The sequence below is a fragment of the Myiozetetes cayanensis genome, unplaced genomic scaffold (assembly GCF_022539395.1).
Source record: "Myiozetetes cayanensis isolate MyiCay16 unplaced genomic scaffold, myiCay2020 scf2-11, whole genome shotgun sequence".
NCBI classification, from domain to species: domain Eukaryota; kingdom Metazoa; phylum Chordata; class Aves; order Passeriformes; family Tyrannidae; genus Myiozetetes; species Myiozetetes cayanensis.
The window spans coordinates 43,555,144-43,573,927 of record NW_026087411.1 but is presented as its reverse complement, the minus strand read 5'-3'; the positions used below and the strand labels follow the sequence as shown (position 1 = coordinate 43,573,927).

General features: G+C 38.5%; 1 protein-coding gene across 23 annotated transcripts in view; it reads left to right on the top strand.

The window, feature by feature from the left end:
- Positions 1-18,784, top strand: part of AFDN (afadin, adherens junction formation factor) — a 123,061-nt gene that overhangs the window by 101,696 nt on the left and 2,581 nt on the right. For 6 of the 23 annotated variants that reach the window (XM_050315630.1, XM_050315626.1, XM_050315625.1 and 3 more), the window contains 7 exons: positions 352-546; positions 793-884; positions 1,318-1,506; positions 4,130-5,152; positions 11,544-11,678; positions 13,810-14,101; positions 18,373-18,451. In XM_050315630.1, the coding sequence (XP_050171587.1) occupies positions 352-546; positions 793-884; positions 1,318-1,506; positions 4,130-5,152; positions 11,544-11,678; positions 13,810-14,101; positions 18,373-18,451 (2,005 nt within the window). Of the gene's footprint in view, positions 1-351; positions 547-792; positions 885-1,317; positions 1,507-4,129; positions 5,153-6,979; positions 7,016-11,543; positions 11,679-13,809; positions 14,327-18,372; positions 18,452-18,784 lie in introns of all 23 variants that reach the window. The other 17 variants (XM_050315622.1, XM_050315611.1, XM_050315618.1 and 14 more) reach the window with 10 other exon arrangements.

Sequence of the window (18,784 nt, the reverse complement as noted above, 5' to 3'; positions counted from 1 at the left end):
ATGGGTTAAAAGAACAAATCCTTATTATCACAGTTTACAACACCATCCCAGATGCCATATGCCTCAGTCAGAAAGAGACCTTTCAGTGTAGCACATTTGGCTTTTCCAGATATTGTGATAGCTTTTTCAAAAGCTCTTTGGAAGAATAAAAATCAAAGGAATCCTCTATTAGTACTTGATACAAGATTGAGATTGCATATTTGAAGAAGTACAAATTTTAAAATCTAGCATTCACTTTACTGTGACGTAATTTTTAAATATTAATGCAGGGTAGCTCTGGTTTGAAAAAGAATATGCTAGGCAGTAGTTAATATAAGTGAAAGGGAGAAAATACATATCCAACTGTTACAGTTTCTGACCGCCGTGGCTCAGGTAAACCCCGACCAAAGAGTGAAGGATTTGAGCTGTATAACAACTCCACTCAAAATGGATCACCTGAGAGTCCTCAGCTGCCGTGGACAGAGTACAGCGAACCAAAGAAGCTGCCAGGGGATGACAGATTGATGAAGAACAGAGCTGATCATCGATCCAGTCCCAATGTAGCAAGTAAGAAAGATTATCCCTTTTTTAGGAGTAGTTGCCTCTACCAGTAATTTCAGAGGTTGTTGTATTCAAAAGGGGATTGATTGTTTTTAAAAGTGGATTAAGTTTAAAATACCAGTGTAGTAGTAACATTTGGAGCAAGCTTCTTGTTAGAACTGTTTAAAGGAAAAATCATAGTTATTTTATTTTATTAAGTTCTGTAAATTATTATTAACAGTCATGTAAATGCTTCCTTTAATTTTCCAACAGATCAGCCTCCAAGCCCTGGGGGAAAGAATGCTTATGCATCTGGAACTACCACCAAAATAACCTCAGTCTCAACTGGAAATCTTTGTACAGAGGTCAGAAGTGGCAAGCAAAATGCTGGCTTTTAACTTTCTTTAGCTATCAATAGCATCAGTGTGCTTGAGTCAAACCAGCGTCTTAACTATTTGAATGCAGTCCTGGTGCTAGTGACTGTGTGGGGGTTTTGCTTATTACAGCTAATGAAAGGTTGGGACAGCTTTCAGTGATTTCATTAAGTTTTGTTCATGAACTTGTCCTTGTGATTTCTTGGCTTTGTACAATATTGCATACTCGCTTTGAGACCATAAAAACATAAGTCATAACCATAGTTACGTTTTATACTAGACAACCTCTTTATCTCCTGTCCCAGATGAGTAATGGTCTTATGACCCAAAAGAAAACATTTGAGAAATGCATGTTTGGAACGGTCTTCCATACGGATCTATGTGATAAGGAAATTCTACCTTACATGCTTTCTCCCTTTTTCAGGAACAGACTCTGCCACCACGACCTGAAGCTTATCCCATCCCAACACAGACCTATACTAGAGAATATTTCACATTCCCAGCTTCCAAGTCCCAGGATCGAATGGGTCCAGCTCAGAGTCAGTGGCCAAATTATGAAGAAAAACCACAGATCCAGGCAGAGAGCAATCATTCTATCAATACTACGATGCAGGTGAGAAGTAATTTTTTTCTGTATAAAGAAACAAACCAGAAAAAAACTGCTTGCTTTCCATGCCCAGACTACTAGAGACATTTTTTCAGAATAGACAGCTCTCTATAATCTCTGAATTGCTGAGGAGAAACTATACCACAAGAGGGGAACAACTATACTTTTGCCAGGATGGGCTTGGGTTCAGTAAACCTATGCTGCCTTTTTATGTTGTTTGTTTTTTTCTTCTCATTTTACCTTTTTTTAATTATTTTTCTTCCATTCGTAAAATTTATGTTAACATGTTCTGCAGACCTGTCATCTGGGATGTTTTAGTCCCCCATTAGAGGTAATAGGGTGCAAATGCTAGTATGGTTTGTCTTGTAAAATGTTTTATGGTTTTCTGAAGAACAACCTAAATCTTCCACTCTTCCAAGAAGGTTTATGTGGAAAAATCTCTTTGCCTGAAGGGTGCGTTGTTTAAGTGACAAAGGGAAGTATTAAAACTGAAATAAAACAGTACTTTGAGACCTGTCCAAAGTCTTCACTTAAACACATACCCTGCTCTCAGATAAAAAAAAGAAGTATATAATTTCAAGTTGTATCTATCATCAAAGTGCAGATGCATCTTGACATGAAATTAATTTACCCCATTTGTACCTTTACAAATTCAAAAATAGTATTGTTCTGCTCTTTGTAAATGAGAACTTCACTCAAATCATACAGGAAATTAAACCTAGATCTACTAAATCCCAGTTACTGGATGATCTTTTTCTCTAATCCACCAGACTTAAAAACACAGAGAAAAAGTTGGGGTTTTTTCTGTCTTTTCCAGCTATTTCTTAATTTGCGATAAAAGCACAGCCTTACACCAGGCTCATTATGTTTGACTCTTGGAAAAGCAGTGTCATGTAAATTGCCTTGAGATGGTTGCTTGTTGATGACTCATAGATATATGGGCAAGTGAATTCAGTAAAAAGTCAATTGAATAAAAGCTAGTGCTTTTGTTTGTTTGTTTAATATTATAGATATCAAATTCTAATTATTTGAGCTGTTAAGAAAATAGATGTATAGATGCTGTAGCCAAAGTAGGATGGTAATTTTGAAGGAGAATGCTGCATATCCACGCTTAACTCTTACAGGTTTCATTATTTTATCTCACCTAATCTTATCTGCATAATTAATGTCCAGGTGCTCTCCGTCACTGGTGGGAGAGGGGGAGGGCTCCTGCCTCTAGAGAATGGTTTCTGCCCATTTGTCTTAACCAGATTCTATGATAATTGGTGCCTGGACATGCATCTCTCCCCTGCTTAAGAAAAGCTTAAGTGAATAGCTTAGATGAGGTGGTTAAAACTGGTGAGATGAAGCCCATCTGTTAAAGTTGTTGACTGATACCGAATTGGAGCTATGGTCTTAAGGCTGAATGCAGTGCAGAAAAGCATTTTCATAAGGCAAGTGGCTAGAAGCTTTATCTCCTTACAAGCATTGAAACTGTTCACAGTTTTTTACCTGCCATACAGTAGTTCTTTTAAGTTGAAAATTAGAGGAAAATAGACTTTTTTTTTTTTAAATTATACTTTTAATCTTTGCAGTGAGAACTGGGCTTGTAAAAACAGCTGCTAAATGCCTGTATTCTGTTCTGAAGGCATTAGCAAACTGTTTGGTTAGGTGCATCTTTACAGCAAATCTAACACAAATAGCTGTGTGTTCAGCTCTATTGGACTAATAGAGCATAAAAAATACACTTGTTTTTCTCAAAGAAGGCATTCTTTAGAGGTCATGGTTAAGGTCATTGATGGAGGAAAAGAAAAGGAGTTTGCTTTGTTAGTCTTCTCTCAGTTGTTGATAATTGGTGCATTATGTGTTCAGTGCTTAGTAGTTCCTAACATTCAAACTAGGAATATTTGCTTCAAGAAAATCATTAACAGATCTGATAAACCTAATTTATGGTCCAGTGTTCCTTTTCAGGTCATTGTAGAGTGCAACAAGACCCCAAGTTTGTATAGAAAAAGGCTTGGTGTTTGAGGCACTAAAAAAGTAACAAAATGTCAGACCAATACACCCATGCCTCAGGAGCAGGTAGAACCAGACCTGCCTGCCTGGAATTCCATACCCTGAACGGCACTGTAGTAATGAGAGCTTCCTGCGGGTCATCTCGCTTGTTCATGGGGCAGGGTGGGCGGAGGCTCCTTTTCTCTCTCTTGGCAGCCTTTCTGTTTGCTTTTCCAATAGGAAAGATGTTCAGTCAAGCCAGCTGAAGCCTGAATGGCAGAGCTGGTATGCCTGAGCCGCTGCTCAGAACTGCCAGCACTCTTGTACTCACTCACACGGTGGGGAGGGGGTGTCAGGGATAGTCCTGAGAAACTGTGCGAGCTGGGGAGGTTTTCAGCTTAAACTCCATTTTGCGTTCATCCTTTCTCCTAGTCCAGTTCACAGGCGTTTTGGAGCTTGTTAGGTCTTCTATCACAGAAATGAGTTAAGAAGACTGGGAAGACTATTTTATTGTTGGTTTGGGGAAACTTACTGGGCATGGAAATGCTGAAAAGTAATTACCTTCAGTAATAAGAATGTGTTTTGTAAGCCATTTTCAAATATGTTTTAATATGGACGGACTATGATATACATGCCTTGTTTAAATTTTTTTCAGCGTGTAGCTCGTTCCCAGGAAGAGCTCAGAGATAAAGTTTTCCAACCAGAGAGGAATCGTTTGGAAGTTGTTATACGGAAGGATGTCGAGTACATTGATCGGAAATCAGACAGCGACCAGTGGATGAATTCGTCCGTGGATTCCAGCACATCTAGCCAGGAGCATCTGAACCATTCCTCCAAACCAGTCTCGCCTGGTTCTTGTTTAGCTAAAAGTGGACCTGGCCGTTGGAAAACTCCAGCTACTAGCCAGCCGACTCCAGTGGCCATTTCCCAGCCCATCAGAACAGATCTTCCCCCTCCACCACCGCCTCCTCCGGTGCACTATGCAGCCGAATTTGATGAACTACAAATGGATTTGCCTCTGCCTCCTCCTCCTCCTCCAAACCAGATAGGAGCACAAGCATCCTCTCAGGTAGCTGCTGCTGAGCGTAAAAAAAGAGAAGAGCATCAGAGGTGGTATGAAAAGGAAAAGGCACGTTTGGAAGAAGAACGAGAAAGGAAACGTCGTGAGCAGGAGAGAAAATTGGGCCAAATGCGTTCTCAGCCACTAATTCCTGCTCAGCCTGTGGTTCCTCCCGTTCCCCTTCAGCAAGTGAAATCAGAAAAACCTTCAACTTTGCAGAGGTCTCAAGAAACAGTTATTCGAGAGTTGCAGCCCCAGCAGCAGCCTCGGACTATTGAGCGGAGAGATCTGCAGTACATCACTATCAGCAAGGAAGAACTGTCGTCTAGTGATAGCCTCTCTCCAGATCCCTGGAAACGGGATGCTAAGGAGAAACTGGAGAAGCAGCAACAGATGCACATTGTGGACATGCTGAGTAAAGAGATTCAGGAACTTCAGAACAAGCCTGATCGTACAGCGGAAGAAAATGACCGCCTCCGCAAACTCATGCTTGAGTGGCAGTTCCAAAAGCGACTTCAAGAATCGAAACAAAAGGATGAAGATGATGATGAAGAGGAGGATGATGATGTGGATACTATGCTCATCATGCAGCGACTGGAGGCAGAAAGAAGAGCAAGGGTAAAAGGGGATAATCCTTTCTAGACAATAGTATTGTAAATATCTAGCTTGGTGGGTTTTCATGCTTTGTCTGAGTATTTTGATGTTCTTACAGGGTAAGGGAGGATGAAGCTTTCTTAAATACTTTGAATTTTAAAATTAATAACTTAGAGTGGCTTCACCAGTTAAATGATGTATTATAGAAGTATCAAATCTGCCTTTTATAGATTTAGCTATTTAATTCACTTTTCTGGTTTTGGAGAAGGAAATTCCCTTTGGATAAAGGTGTTTTGCCATGTATCTGGAGTATGATTAAAAGGTAAAAGATGGTAGAAAATTGCTTACAGAAAGGAAAGCAAAAACATTTGAAATTTTGAAAGTTTGTAGGAGAACGAGGAACAAAAATACTGTGACTTCTCCCTCCCTCCCCCCACCCCGAGTATATTTACTCCCAAGAGTTTTTCTTTATAGTCTTGGACATGAGTACATGACATGAGTGCTTCCAGGGAATTGTGAACTGAATGGAGATTCCAACTTGCTGGTCTGCTCCAAGTAAAGGAAGCTGCTACCTCTACCTTTACCACCACCTTAGTGCTGATCCCGGCAGTGGGAAGCATTGGGTTGAACCATATGATTTTGAGTTTTGTAACAACTCATACACCCTGTCTGGGGTTCCAGCTCATACATACCTGGATTTTGCTTGGTGTCCTGTTTGATCAGCATCTGACAAGGTTTACTTACCTTAGCTTCAGTTCTGTGGAAGCTCATATGTAATAAGATAATACAACTGAATAGTATGATGATGTTTTTAATCCCTCTGCTGGTGGCTTTTGTCTCTCAGAATCTGCTAAATCTACTGCTAATGAGAAAAGGTTTCTGTAGGAAAATCTGTTCTTTTCTGAATAATAGCATGGATACCCACGTTACATACCAATAGCTATGCTTTGCCAGGCTTAAAAACTAGCTCTGTAACATGTTGAGTGTCTTCTGTGTGTTTGTCTTGAAAAGTTGACTTAATTCTGTGATAAGCAGTGTTTAATTCTTGAGAAATGTTTGGACATGGTTGTTTTGACATTCAGAAATAGCTAGCGGCTTGAGTAGTATTTGAGTTCAGGATTGTTTTGGCAGCCTGATTTCCTAAACTTACTCTTCTCATATTCACTGCAGTCTGCATTGCTTTCCTTTTTTTTTTCTTGTGGCTAACTTTATTATTGTGTAAAACAATAGATACCTCAAACTTGGAAACTGAAGAAAGGAAAAGTGAAATCTATATTTGGCAAACTGGTTGTGTTAAAGCCCAGTATTGCTAACATGTAATTTGTAGCACATAGGCAGTTACCTACGGGCATAAAAAATTTCAAGTAGAACTGCCATTTTAACAAACTGTCTTTAAAATTTTACTGTAGCAAGGCTAAGAAAGCCATATGTCATTAAAAGAAAGCCAGTTGTATTGCATAACTTGTTATCAGTCCTCTCTGCAAGTGCTGGATTTAAAACACTGTTTCTGCATAAAGTTCTTCCAGCTTTTTGGAACATTTTGAAACTAAAAATTAACAGTTGTCTTGAACTGAATTATTGTTTGATTTTGGTTACATTTCACTGTTAGAGATGCAGTAAGTAGCATCTCTGGAGAACTACTGAGGTGTTGAATGAGTCAAAGCAATACTAAAAAAATTTGGGATTATTTGTTTTCATTTCTGTATTCCAGGATTATGTCAATTCAGTTCCTTGTTCTGAAGCAGCTGACTAAACAAATAAAAGAAAATGCTTTTGAAATAGCGCAAGTCGAACCTATCTTTATTTTCACTGTGCATCTTTCTTTTTTTTCCCCTTTCTTACTACCTGCAGCAGACTGCAGTGCCAGCAATCTCTGTTCTAGATTTGGTATGTTTGTTTCTTTCTCTTCAATATCTCTTTGCCGTTTCAGTTCCTTATAAATAAACACTCTATGTGCTTTGGATGATGATTTGGCATCTTTGGGTGTTGAAAAATCATTGTGATACAGTAAGCAGTAAGTTAACTGCAAGCATGCATTTGAATGTTTTCAGATGTCGTGACTCCTTTCCCTGTGTTTCCTTCCTTTTAGATGTTGTGCTCTGCTTGCAAACTTGATTTGTTTGTTGTAACAGTGGTCTAATATAAAACTGTGTATCTGCTGTTTTGTGCAATCATGTTTATAAAATCTAATAACTAATAACTTTGAATGAACAGACCGTGAGGTAAGATTTCTTCCTTTCCCTTTACCACCCATAAAGATTTTAGAGGAGCTCTGGGAACACCATTCCTTTGCAATTTGAAGTGAAATAGTCTTGAGAGCCTAGTAGTACAGCACACTGTTTCAGCACATACTGGAACGTGCTGAAATCTTGTTTACAGTTGTTACAGTTTTGTCATTAACATAAAAATTATGTGTAAACTCAGAAATTACTTCTGAACTAAATATTTCCAAGTAGGTTACATAAACATGCAGTTAAGTTATGATATAATTTCATTTTCAGTTGGTTACTACAATTTTCTTGCATCTAAAACATGACTGGCTTTCAAACTGGAGCAGTAATTGCTATGACTCCAGCTAATTCTGTATTTTTTTGCTCTCGTTGGATATGGGTACATGGAAAAGAAGTTCTGTAGTCTTCTAGAAAAGAAATACATGCCCTTCAAAGTGTATTTCTATATAATTAGGACACCAGCTTGAAAGAAAGGTGATATGTGCATCTCTTGTTAGTATAATTACTTTGTGCTGCTTGAAAAAACTGTAAATGTGTTGGTTCAAAATCCGGATTTGCATATTTGGCCTTACTTTATGAAAAACAAAATCACCTTTTAAAATGCGTACTTGTGGTAACTTATAAATCTAAGGTGTTCAGTTTTGTATCTGTGAGGTTCATGAGTGTTTTAAGCAGTTTACAGCAGTGAAAAAGGTGAAATACTCCAGCTTTCTGAATTAATGGACAAGCCTGGAGTCATGGTTTTTTCAGACTTAGTATCTATCAGTATTTTTTCTTCTTTCTACTCATGTATTTTTTTTTGCTGAAACCTTGGTCCCTGGAGCTGCAACTGTATAGATAAAGTATTTTGCCAAGCAGACTGTAAACTTCTGGATCTGTCTGTGACAGGAGGTTGTGAAGGCAGACAGTATCATCAGCTTTAAAAATGGATTAGACAAAATTCATAGATATCACACCTGTAAACAGCTACTCCAAGGATTACACAAGGCTGTCCCACCTGACATCTCTGGTGTCTTGAATGCTGGGGAGATACTAAAAGAAATGGACAGGCTCATGTGCAGCTCTTCTTGCTGTGGTCAGAGACAGAGTACTGTGCTAGATGGATCCCTGGCCTGAATCAGTCAATGATTTACTATGTTCATTGGATTTAGCTTTAAAAATTTAGCTTTAAAAAAAAAAGACAGCATGCTAATTCTGAAATAGATAATGTTAAATGCTACACCCGGCAAATACTGCTTTTTCCTGTTTTCACCTTTTTCATACTATTTACATGACTTTGTAGACACAAGTGCATCTCAATTGCACCACTTCATGTACCCAAGTAATTACTACTTTGTTTCTTAAAAAAAAAAAAAAAAAAAAAAAGCTTTCCCATGCTTGATGCTTTTTCTGTATGTCTAATGTGAGCATTGGTGTTAGCTGTTCTGCTAATTACAGGGCTGATGAAAGGTGATGAACAGTTAATGCATGAATTGTCAGCTTGGCCTAGTGTTTGTTTTTTAAATTCCCCAGGCCACTATCAGATCTGACCCAGCTTTAGTTGTTGTAATTAAATAGGTATAAATTTAAAGTTCTTCTGGAACATCTTTCAGAGTGTTCTAAGCAGTGCTTGGAGACTTCCTGGATGCCAGCCAGTCCTGTGAATATCTTAACATTCCTGATAGGGAGCAGCCCACTGGCCCTTTTACAAGGAGCAATAGCTCAGGGGAAGAGTGGTCGTCTTTGCCCTTCTAGGTAGGAAAAGTGCTTCGAGCATATGTTGGCAATAAGGGGACAGTTGTGCAGCTGAGGGAACTGTTGACGCTTTGGAGTAGAGCTGGGACAAAGCAGGGGAAAAGAATTGGTGCTTTGTGCTCAGCTGCTTTGCTCAGTTAGTTACAGCTGGCAGAACACTCTTCTTCACTCTGTAAAAACAGATCAGTTTGTACCTGTTACAGCATAAACATGTGCAGCTTTGGAGAAAATCCAAAATTAGTAAATCATGTGAAAACATGACTTTTAGATGAGAATAACTAATCAAGATGAAGAAGCATGAAATCGAAATACTCAGCCAGGGAATCCTAATAGTCCTCTTACTAGAAGCGGGACACAAAGCTTTGTGTCTTGAAAATTTGGGATGAAGTTAGAGTTGTATACTGTGGTATGCACGCAATGACAGACAGATGCCTGCAAGTGCTCTGGCAATGCCTCATCATCCCACTGCTCCCTGCCTTGGTCTGAGAATGCCCCAAAGTAGAAACTAGTTACTGATCATAAAGAAATCAAATGTCATCTCTTGATAGTTGCTGTATTCTCGCTTGTGCCTTACATAAAGTTTTTAGTTATTTTACTGTGTTTAGAATAGCCTCCGACCTGGATACAGTTGTCTTCGCAATTATTATGACTCAGATGTTGACAACAGTTCGTTGACAACAGTTCCCAGGTGGGCAGCCTGCCCAGTCTGCCTTATTCCTTCAGTTAAAGTCACAAGACAATTAAACAAACCAGTCCTATTTTCCCTTTAATTTAGTTGGAAATATTTTCTTGTTTAAGAGCATTTGAATAGGAATATTTGCTACTAAAAAAGGCATGCATGCCATAACCTGGGAGCAGTAACTGCCACGTTCAGGATATTTTCTAAATGCAGTTGGGATAGAGTCAAGGAATTGTCCTGTGTTTTCTCACCATGCAGTTTTTACTTGCCTTTTTTTTTTAAGAGGAAATTACTCATCTTGTATAAACTCTTGTGAATTATTAGCTGTCCTTCCTTTTGACAGCAATATTACCTCCTTTGCTAAAATAATGTCTTTTTAATAACCAAGACAAGGAGAAGTCTTAATCTGACTATGTTCCCCCGCTCTGCAGTATCAATTGATCTTGATCTCTATCTGTATGTCCTTTTTAGTTAGGAATGACAGTTTCAGCCCTAAATAAGGGGAATTAACTTGGAGGTGGCATCCTCTAGTATACATCCACCAAATTACTGCCTAAATGAAATTAATTAACTTGTGTTCATTAGCTTTCATGCTCAAAAATGAGCAGTGGGCAGACATAATTGCAAGAAAACTAGTTAAAAAATGTAGACCTTTTTAGAAGTTATTGGAAAATTGATTAAAAATCTGTTCTGCTTTAAAGCACGTTTCCCAGTAATTAACTGGGGGGGGATACTTACATGAAGGTTGTCCTCACAAAGTCTATTAAAACTAAATTAATTTTACTTTTGCTTTGTATCTTAAGGGTATTTCTAAGTGAAGCTGGACTGTAAAAACAAATTCAGGAGTCGAAAAGTACCCTTGTTTATGTGCAGATCATAGCAAGATCCAACGATTTACTCATCTATATTAGTCAGTATAAAAAAATATTGTGTGGAGGGAAAAAAGAATCACTTGAAAACATAGCTCCAGTAAGAAATAACACAGCATGTAGTCCAGTTAACCTCTACTTGTGAAGTATAATGGTGTTGTACCAGTGAATATTCCTGTGCATGAAGGGCTTAGATACTGTTCTCTTTAAAGAATCATACAGAGTTTGGATTGTTGCTCAGTTTTTTTATTAGTTCAGTATCATAAGAATATATGAACTAGTACTGTCTGTTGGACATGAGTTGTCCATGTGAGCTGTTTAATCTCAGTAGTCAAAGTTTTTTTTCCCCTTGTTCTCTGCTTTTTCCAAAACACATCTGCTGCAGATACAGTGGGAGATTTTATTTATCTCCTGAGACTATTTGCAGACTTGCTGAATGAGCCTGTTACTTTAAATGGATTGACCCTTTGACTAATGAGTCTTGATTTTCCGGTGCTTAAATAATAATCCAGAATGAAAAAAACAATTGACTGCTGGATCTGTGGACTGTTGGTTACAAGTATTTAATTTCACTTTACTGTACCTGTGAGACTACAGTTGCTGGAATGTGAGTCACCTCAGTCTTCTGCTAGGGGTTCATGTATATATAAATGTCTCCCTGTGTACTTTGTGCTTTTATGTATGTACCTCTGTGTACCTCTGTCTTTTTTTTTTTATTTTTTTATTTTCCCTTAGGGATTTTAGGAAAATGAATGTGACAAAGCATACTCTTAACAGCTGGAAATCTGTCGTATAGCATTTCCTACTGAATGAGTTACTTTTAGATGCCAGTACTCGGTTACATTTTTTTGACCCATCTTGCCCACGTGAGTGGCAAAAAGTTAAAGATGTGTCTCTGTTAGTTACAGGATGAAGAGCGCAGACGGCAGCAGCAATTGGAAGAAATGAGGAAACGAGAGGCAGAAGACAGAGCCAGGCAGGAAGAAGAGCGTCGACAGCAAGAGGAGGAGCGGACCAGGAGAGAGGCTGAAGAAAAGGTTGTGGTATTTTAAGTGCTGCAGAGGTTTTTGCAGGCCTTTTGTCTGCCTGGCCAGGGACAGCTCAGTGTTGGGTCAGCAGGGGTTAAACACAGTAGCCCTTGTGATAAAGGCCACGGCCCAAGGCTTTGGCCCAAGGCTTCCTTTTTTCCAGTCTAAACCAAGAAGTAATTAAACAAATAACCCGCTCCTGCTGGCTGGAGTTGATTGGTATTGCAGAAGTAGGCTTACCATTCAAAGGCTTTTAGCAGTAGCAAGGACTTGCTTTCAGAGCCTTTCTGAAAGTTATGGAAGAAGTCAATTACCTCCTGTTTTCCTTCAGTCTCCCAGCATGACTTGTGTAGCTTCTTTACTATAATGGATGAGTTAGGAGTATTGAGTTTTGCTGTGTCTCAGAGATGGCACTTAAATATTTTTTCAGTATTTTTAAAATACAAAGAGAAATATGCAATACGGTAGAGTGGTAATGAGTATTCCATATTGGTTTTATGTTTGAACTATTGGGGAAAGAGAACTGATTTCTAGAAAGTAAATAAATAATTTCAGCAGATAAGTCACTGTGCAATCAAACAGATTGTAAAAATTCAGGGTTGTCACTTTCTTCAGAACATTATACATGAGAAGCTTTATTGGTCAAAACTTGAAGACAAACCAGTTCATTTGGCTTTTAGTGTGTTTAAGACCCTCTTGTTCCTACAGAATGAGCAGTTACTTCTCTTCAGATTGCCTATTAGTAACACTGACTTCAGAAAGAAGAAAAAAGGCTATCTTGTAGTGTTGGTGTTCATCTTGGAAGATTGAGCAAATATACTTTAAAAAAACCCCAACAACCAACCTTAGATATATTAACTTGACTAATTTAGTTTTGTTACATTATTTTCATGCTTTGTTAAATTGTTTCCCATAAACAGCATGTGTTGATGAGTAGAAGAGAGCTCAGCTTTGGTTGGAAGGTGTATCTGGACTGAGAAAAGTATTTAAAAGTATACTGTAGGAAGCCTAAAGGAAAAAAAAGAAAAAGGCAACCAAGAAAAAACAACCAAGGCTTTCTTAATTTCTGATGATAATGCAAGCAAATGACATTTGGATCACACACTTGGAAGGGTTTTCACTGGCAGATCTTGACCGAGATATTTGCACATCTACAAACTTGGAACTTGGTACCATCAGTACAATGGTTTTAGAGAATAGAACAAGGGGATGAGTTTCATTCTTTGCTCTAGATGAACAAGACCAGATTTATGATCTTTTTCAGGATTACTGACTAAGTGTTGGACAGATAAACAGATAAGGTGGATTTCTTTAAACACATGGATTAAAAATAGGGTGGTTGTTCAGAACGACATATATTCCCAGCAGAAGCTATACTATGCTTATACACAAGGGGTTTTGCAACATACAGTTCCCAAATACACATTTTCATTCGTTACCAAACTACTGAATAAAACCTTGTATTAATTTACAGTGTGTCTTAGACAAGAGCTGAATAAAGTTAAATGTTATTTAGTTAAAAAAAAATCTTTTAAAGCCAAAAAATACATAGATGATATTTCATGGCTTTCTAAATGATCAATAGCCTCTTATAAATAGCATAGTTTCTGTTACAAATGTTTTTAAAAATATTTATTTGATGTCTGTTTTGGAAAAGTTCCTTGTAATTTGAATTCTGCATGAAAGTAGTTTTCCTGGTACTTATACCAGAAGCGTTAGGAGTCATCTATTCCAAGGTTCTGTTGAATGTTGTATAAGCATGAAGCAAAATTACAAGGTTCCTTTTTTAAGATGGTAGTTAATTTTAGTTATTTTCCTCTCCCACAGATTCTTTACCGCTTTAATAAATCTGTGCCTTATTAATTGTAGTTACATTCTGAGTAATAAATGCTGGAATTGCCCTTAGGTCACACAGGCAGTTGCTTTAGTGACCACAGGCATGAGTGCCATTTTTTTTCATAGTAGTAAATATTCTTTGTATGAGTCCATATAGATGCACTTCTTTGTTCACTGCCAGAAAAAGAGACCAAAAAATATATAATATTTACACGAAATGTTTGTAGCTCAGTGATGGAAAGCTTAAATCTCTCTTAGACTGAAATGTCTGACCATTGTGTTTCTGTTTCCTCCGGGCTTACAGAGGCGACAGGAAGAGGAATATTACAGTCGCTTAGAGGCTGAAAGGCGCAGGCAGCATGATGAAGCTGAACGAAGATTGCTGGAACCTGACGAGCCTGGTCTGTACAGACCTCCACTTCCACGGGAATATGAACTCCCATCCCCAACCCCTTCATCTAACGCTCCTCCTCCCCCACCTCAGCGAAACACCTCTTACCTCAAAACACAGGTCCTCTCCCCTGACACGATTTATACTGCCAAGTTTGTTGCATACAATGATGATGATGAGGAGGAGGAGGATTCCAATCTAGCAGGTCAGGATAAGTACTCCAGCACAAGAAAATCTTATGGTGACTTTCCTCCTGCCACCCTTAAGCAACAGCAGCCCTCCCGCCAGCCTCGCCCAGTTTCAGATGGCATCTTTCTTTCCAACTCATTCCAGTCATCTCCAGTCAATGCCAACAGTACTACTGCCAAAAAACCCCAGCCCCCGCCCCCATCAAACAAACCGAGTTTCATCCATTCCAGCAGCTCTAAAGGTAGACACAATGAAATCAGTCGTCTCTATGGAACTATCCTCGTGTTTTCAACTCTGGTGCTCTCGATTGAATCGCTTATTTTGTGATTCCCCCCCACCACCACCTCCTACTTAATCACTGTTTTCACACTGGTGATCTAACTTAAATCCTGGTATTAATATGAATCCTCCAATTTTTAATTATTTTGACCTCTCAAATTTTCTTCCTCTTTACCTAAACTTTTCAAAAGCAAAAATTCCATCTTTCACACAATGAATCAGAAATTATTTTAACTGCTACTCAACCAATTCAAAGTACTGTTGGTCTTGGCTTTCACTCTGTATCTTTCAGTGATTTGTTTTGTATGAATGACCACTGTTTACTCAGGGCATCTGGAAGTGCACCTTTCTTGAACACAGGAAACCTCTCCTAATGGGTTCATGGACAGAGCTTATCTTCTGCTTCGTTGTTGGTACCAGGGTTCTCTCTTTTAATCGTGTGTGCAAATGGCTTTAAAAATTACCTTTGTAGATGTAGTTCTGAAACACACAAGCACCAAGAGACATAAAGGACATGCGGTTAGTTTCATGTATTAGGCTCCATTCCTGCAGTTCTGGTTTGTTTCGTGCAGTTTCCTTGCAGAGACACAAAGATCTAAATTTCATCTTAGTACTTATTGCTTTACTCCTTCCCATCCCTTCTTCGCCTCTGTGTTTATTTCCTCATCTTGTTTCTTTTGTAACTCCAAGTAGCCAACCATACTGGAGTTTAATTTCAAGAAGAGCTCTAGCCAGTAACTCAGCATCACATTTTATCTGCGGAGTACTAGTTTAGCTACACTGATACATTCAAAGCTAGTCCAGTCCAAAGATCTATGCTAAACTTTTTTAAACTACTGCTGTGTAGGAGGAATCTTAATATACTTGACTCTGTGAGTATATCTCACTCTAATAAGCTTGCAGTTTATTGTTACAATACTTTGTCTTAAAAAACAGCAGCGTCTTCTGGCAGCATTACCTACATTTGTTTTCTTCTATTCCCCTAGTTCATTCTTTTTATTTGTGCTGGAAGTTAACAAGTGCCTGAAAACCAACTCCAGCTGATCAAGTCATTCTTCTAAAATGAAAAGAGTACCAAGTCACCTGAGATCGCAGGGGAAAATGTTTAGGCTGACTTCTAGCAAAATGGCTAACTTGTTTGCTGGATTCAAGTCTCAGTGACACAGGTGGAAGCCTGCAATATGGTATATCCCTCATTACTTTTTTGACCACCTGATGAATTAGGAAAATCACTTACTTGCTTTATTCAGAGGTGTGCCCTGGTCACAGGGAGAATATGAGCCTCCGAATCGCTTCCGTCTCTCAGAAGCACTTCTAATCCAGCTGCAGGAGTACACGAATCTGATTTAGGATATGTTTGAAGCCACTGAGCTTCCTGTCTGCATCCTTTCCAGTTGAGGCTCAAGCCATCATTTTTCCAGCAAGACATCCTTTCCTTTGTGGGGCAAATTGGTTTCTGCTACATTTGGACCGCTTCTGAAGGGAAGCGTTGAAGAGAAGCTCTGAACAGTATTGTGCAGTTTTAGTATTGCTGAAGGGTCATTAGTTTAGCTCACTTAGAAATACTGTCCCACTGATGCACTTGATGCTTAGTAAGTTCACTGTTTGGAGTCAGTACAGCACCCAAGTTGCATTAAAAAAGGTATCCACACTGATTCTCGTTTTTTAAAGGTAGAAAGAAAAAGCTTCATTATTTACTCTGATGTTGCCTGTGAGATCTCAGGATGTAGTAGTGTCTATGGGTCCTGCAGGCCCACCTGTCACTCCTATCTGGCTCTGTCATAGGTTCCAAATCTTAAAGGAAGATGAGAGAAGGTTTTAGCTTTTCAGTGTGTTTTCGTTAGACTGGAGTATAAGCAGATGCACTGGACACTACCTGCTATGTGCTACCATTACAATGCAAATAATTCCATTATGTCTACCCTGCACGTGCAGCCACTGAAAACCCTGCAGCTTTGTATCAGAAGGACTCTAGCTGTGGAACACTGAATATCGCAGAGAATTAGTGAGCTAAAATAAGATTAAAGACAGGAAATAGTGGGAAAAAGTATCTTTAATCACTGTAGCTATGTTGTAAACTTGCTCTTAGGAATATTCTGAAATGGCAGGCTTCTGACATGAAACTTTGGTACTGTATGTCTGTAATGAATTTTTGTTCAGTCAAAGGACTTTCTTTTTTTAGAAATTCTTACTTGAAAACAATTATAGTAGAGTAAAATGTGCCTTCCATCACAACACATGGGCTTCCAAAGGCCCTTGCTTCCCTTCCTTATTTGGCACTTTGAAGGCTGTACATACAATGAATTAAGCAACCCTAGAACCATCAGTCACTAGTTGTCACACCACTCTCCCTGCCTCCCATCATCCACAACCCAGAGTACCATTTCATATATAATTGCATTTCCCAATCCTGCTCTCTGTTAATTTTAATTGAAAAATGAATCTCATGAAAGTGAAATGTTCAGTGGTATTGTGTATGCACATTTGTTTTTCCTGGAAAACAATCAAAAGGACAATTCACAAGGATTTGGTTAGGGTTTTGGTAACAATTAAGGAATATTGTAATACGATGCTTCGCCTTTAATAGCCTAATTCATAAACCATACAACTAATTCTGAATACTCTTATTTCATAATTTTTAAAATAGCCATGAGAACAGGTTAACTTCACCTGATTGCTCAAGCTTCTATGAAGACTGCCTGCGTAACGTACAAAGCCGTTTGCACAAAATGCAGAATTCACTGTGCAGTTTACCATCTCCCATCTTGCTGACTCTGTTACATTTCTGTCCTTTACAGCTCTTTCCTGTTCTGAGTGTTAACTCTAGTGAACCACGCTTCTGCAAATTTTGCTCTCCTGCCTTCTTCCACTGGGTTTCTTAAGACCATTGGGTCCCTTAACTAATCAAGGAAAAAGCCAACACTCAGATAGAAACTACTGACCTAGTGCAAACGAAACTCTGAACCACAGCATGTGGATCCAGACTTTCTAAAGCAGGGAAGGGCAGTACTTACATCAGTGTAAGACTTGTGTCTGAGAGGAAAAGGAATCTTCATAAGCCTGACATACCTAGCGTGATTTGATCTGCAACAAATTTTTGGTGGAAAACATTTAGCCTAGAGAACACTAACTAAATTTGCATGTGTGTTCTACTATTATATGTCTCTTACTGAATATTTATGATAAGTTATATATACCAGTGGAAGAAGCAAACATTTCCTTTTGTACCAAAAAAGGTTCACAAGACATAATGTACAATATTGAAACCAGAACTATCTAAAGACTGAATCTGAGTAGTGTGCTGACACTAATTTTTACTCTTTCTTGACAATTATTAAGAGAATGTGGTCTTAAATATAAATTAAATTATTGAAAATTCTGATTGGAAATAAAAGGTTTTGTCTTGTGGCCTTTAGAAATAATTAATATAATGTGTAAAACCTGTTGTGTTATATCAACCTAAAGGTGCAGTGCTGCAAGATAGTTGCAAGAAATTTAAGTGCAGGGAAGAGGGGGCATCTTCTGAGTGGTACAGTTCACTTGGACTAAACTGAAACTAAAATTCTAATTACTGAACTACAAACATGGTATATACTGATGTTACTTTCAGCTTTCAAAACAGAGCAGCTGCAGCCGACTTATTTCCTGTGGAGCTTGTCAAAGGATGACAAAGTGTGTTGCTCTTTCCATCGATCTCCTTGAACAACTTCTAATGTCTGTCTTACAGATAAGCCATAATAAGATAAAGACCATGATTTGGTGTGTGCTGGATAATCTAAACAAAATGGGTTCTGACTCAAAATTAGGAAGAAAAAAATTAAGCAGTTTTGAGGGGGATGGAATTTAGTAGTACTGGTTTTAAATGTTCTAGAAGTTAGATGACCTTCTAAATTTGTTTCTAATTGGAGATTATTTCTTGAAAGAAGCACTGCACCTTTTGAAGAAATGCAGTATGAAACTTCTGTGTTGTAACTGCAATCCTTCAACATACTTTTTCTTTTGCATAAGGAATAAATTCATACACTGGATCTACAGGAGCAGCAGCTGGGGAAGTTTATCGGGATCCAAGAGACAAAAGATCTAAAAGGTGACATACAGGACTCCATGAACTTTTATACACCTGACTTGGCTAAATTCTGCAATCTTTTCTGTTGTTGTTGTTGTTGTATCTCCGTGGGCTAATCATTAGTTCTGCAGTTGGCTCTATTGTGGGTTACTATAAATCACAACTAAATTCTTCACAAGTCCCCAGGTGATCTGAAGCACTGCTGAACGGCAGCAGATTTTGGCATTACAACTAAGTAAGCCAAGTGATCTATGTAAACTAACAGCGTCAACTGTTTTAGGTGTATTTATGACTCTGAACAGAACCTCTCAAGTGGCATTCTTACCAAACTTGTAGTAAGTGTCAATAATGCAA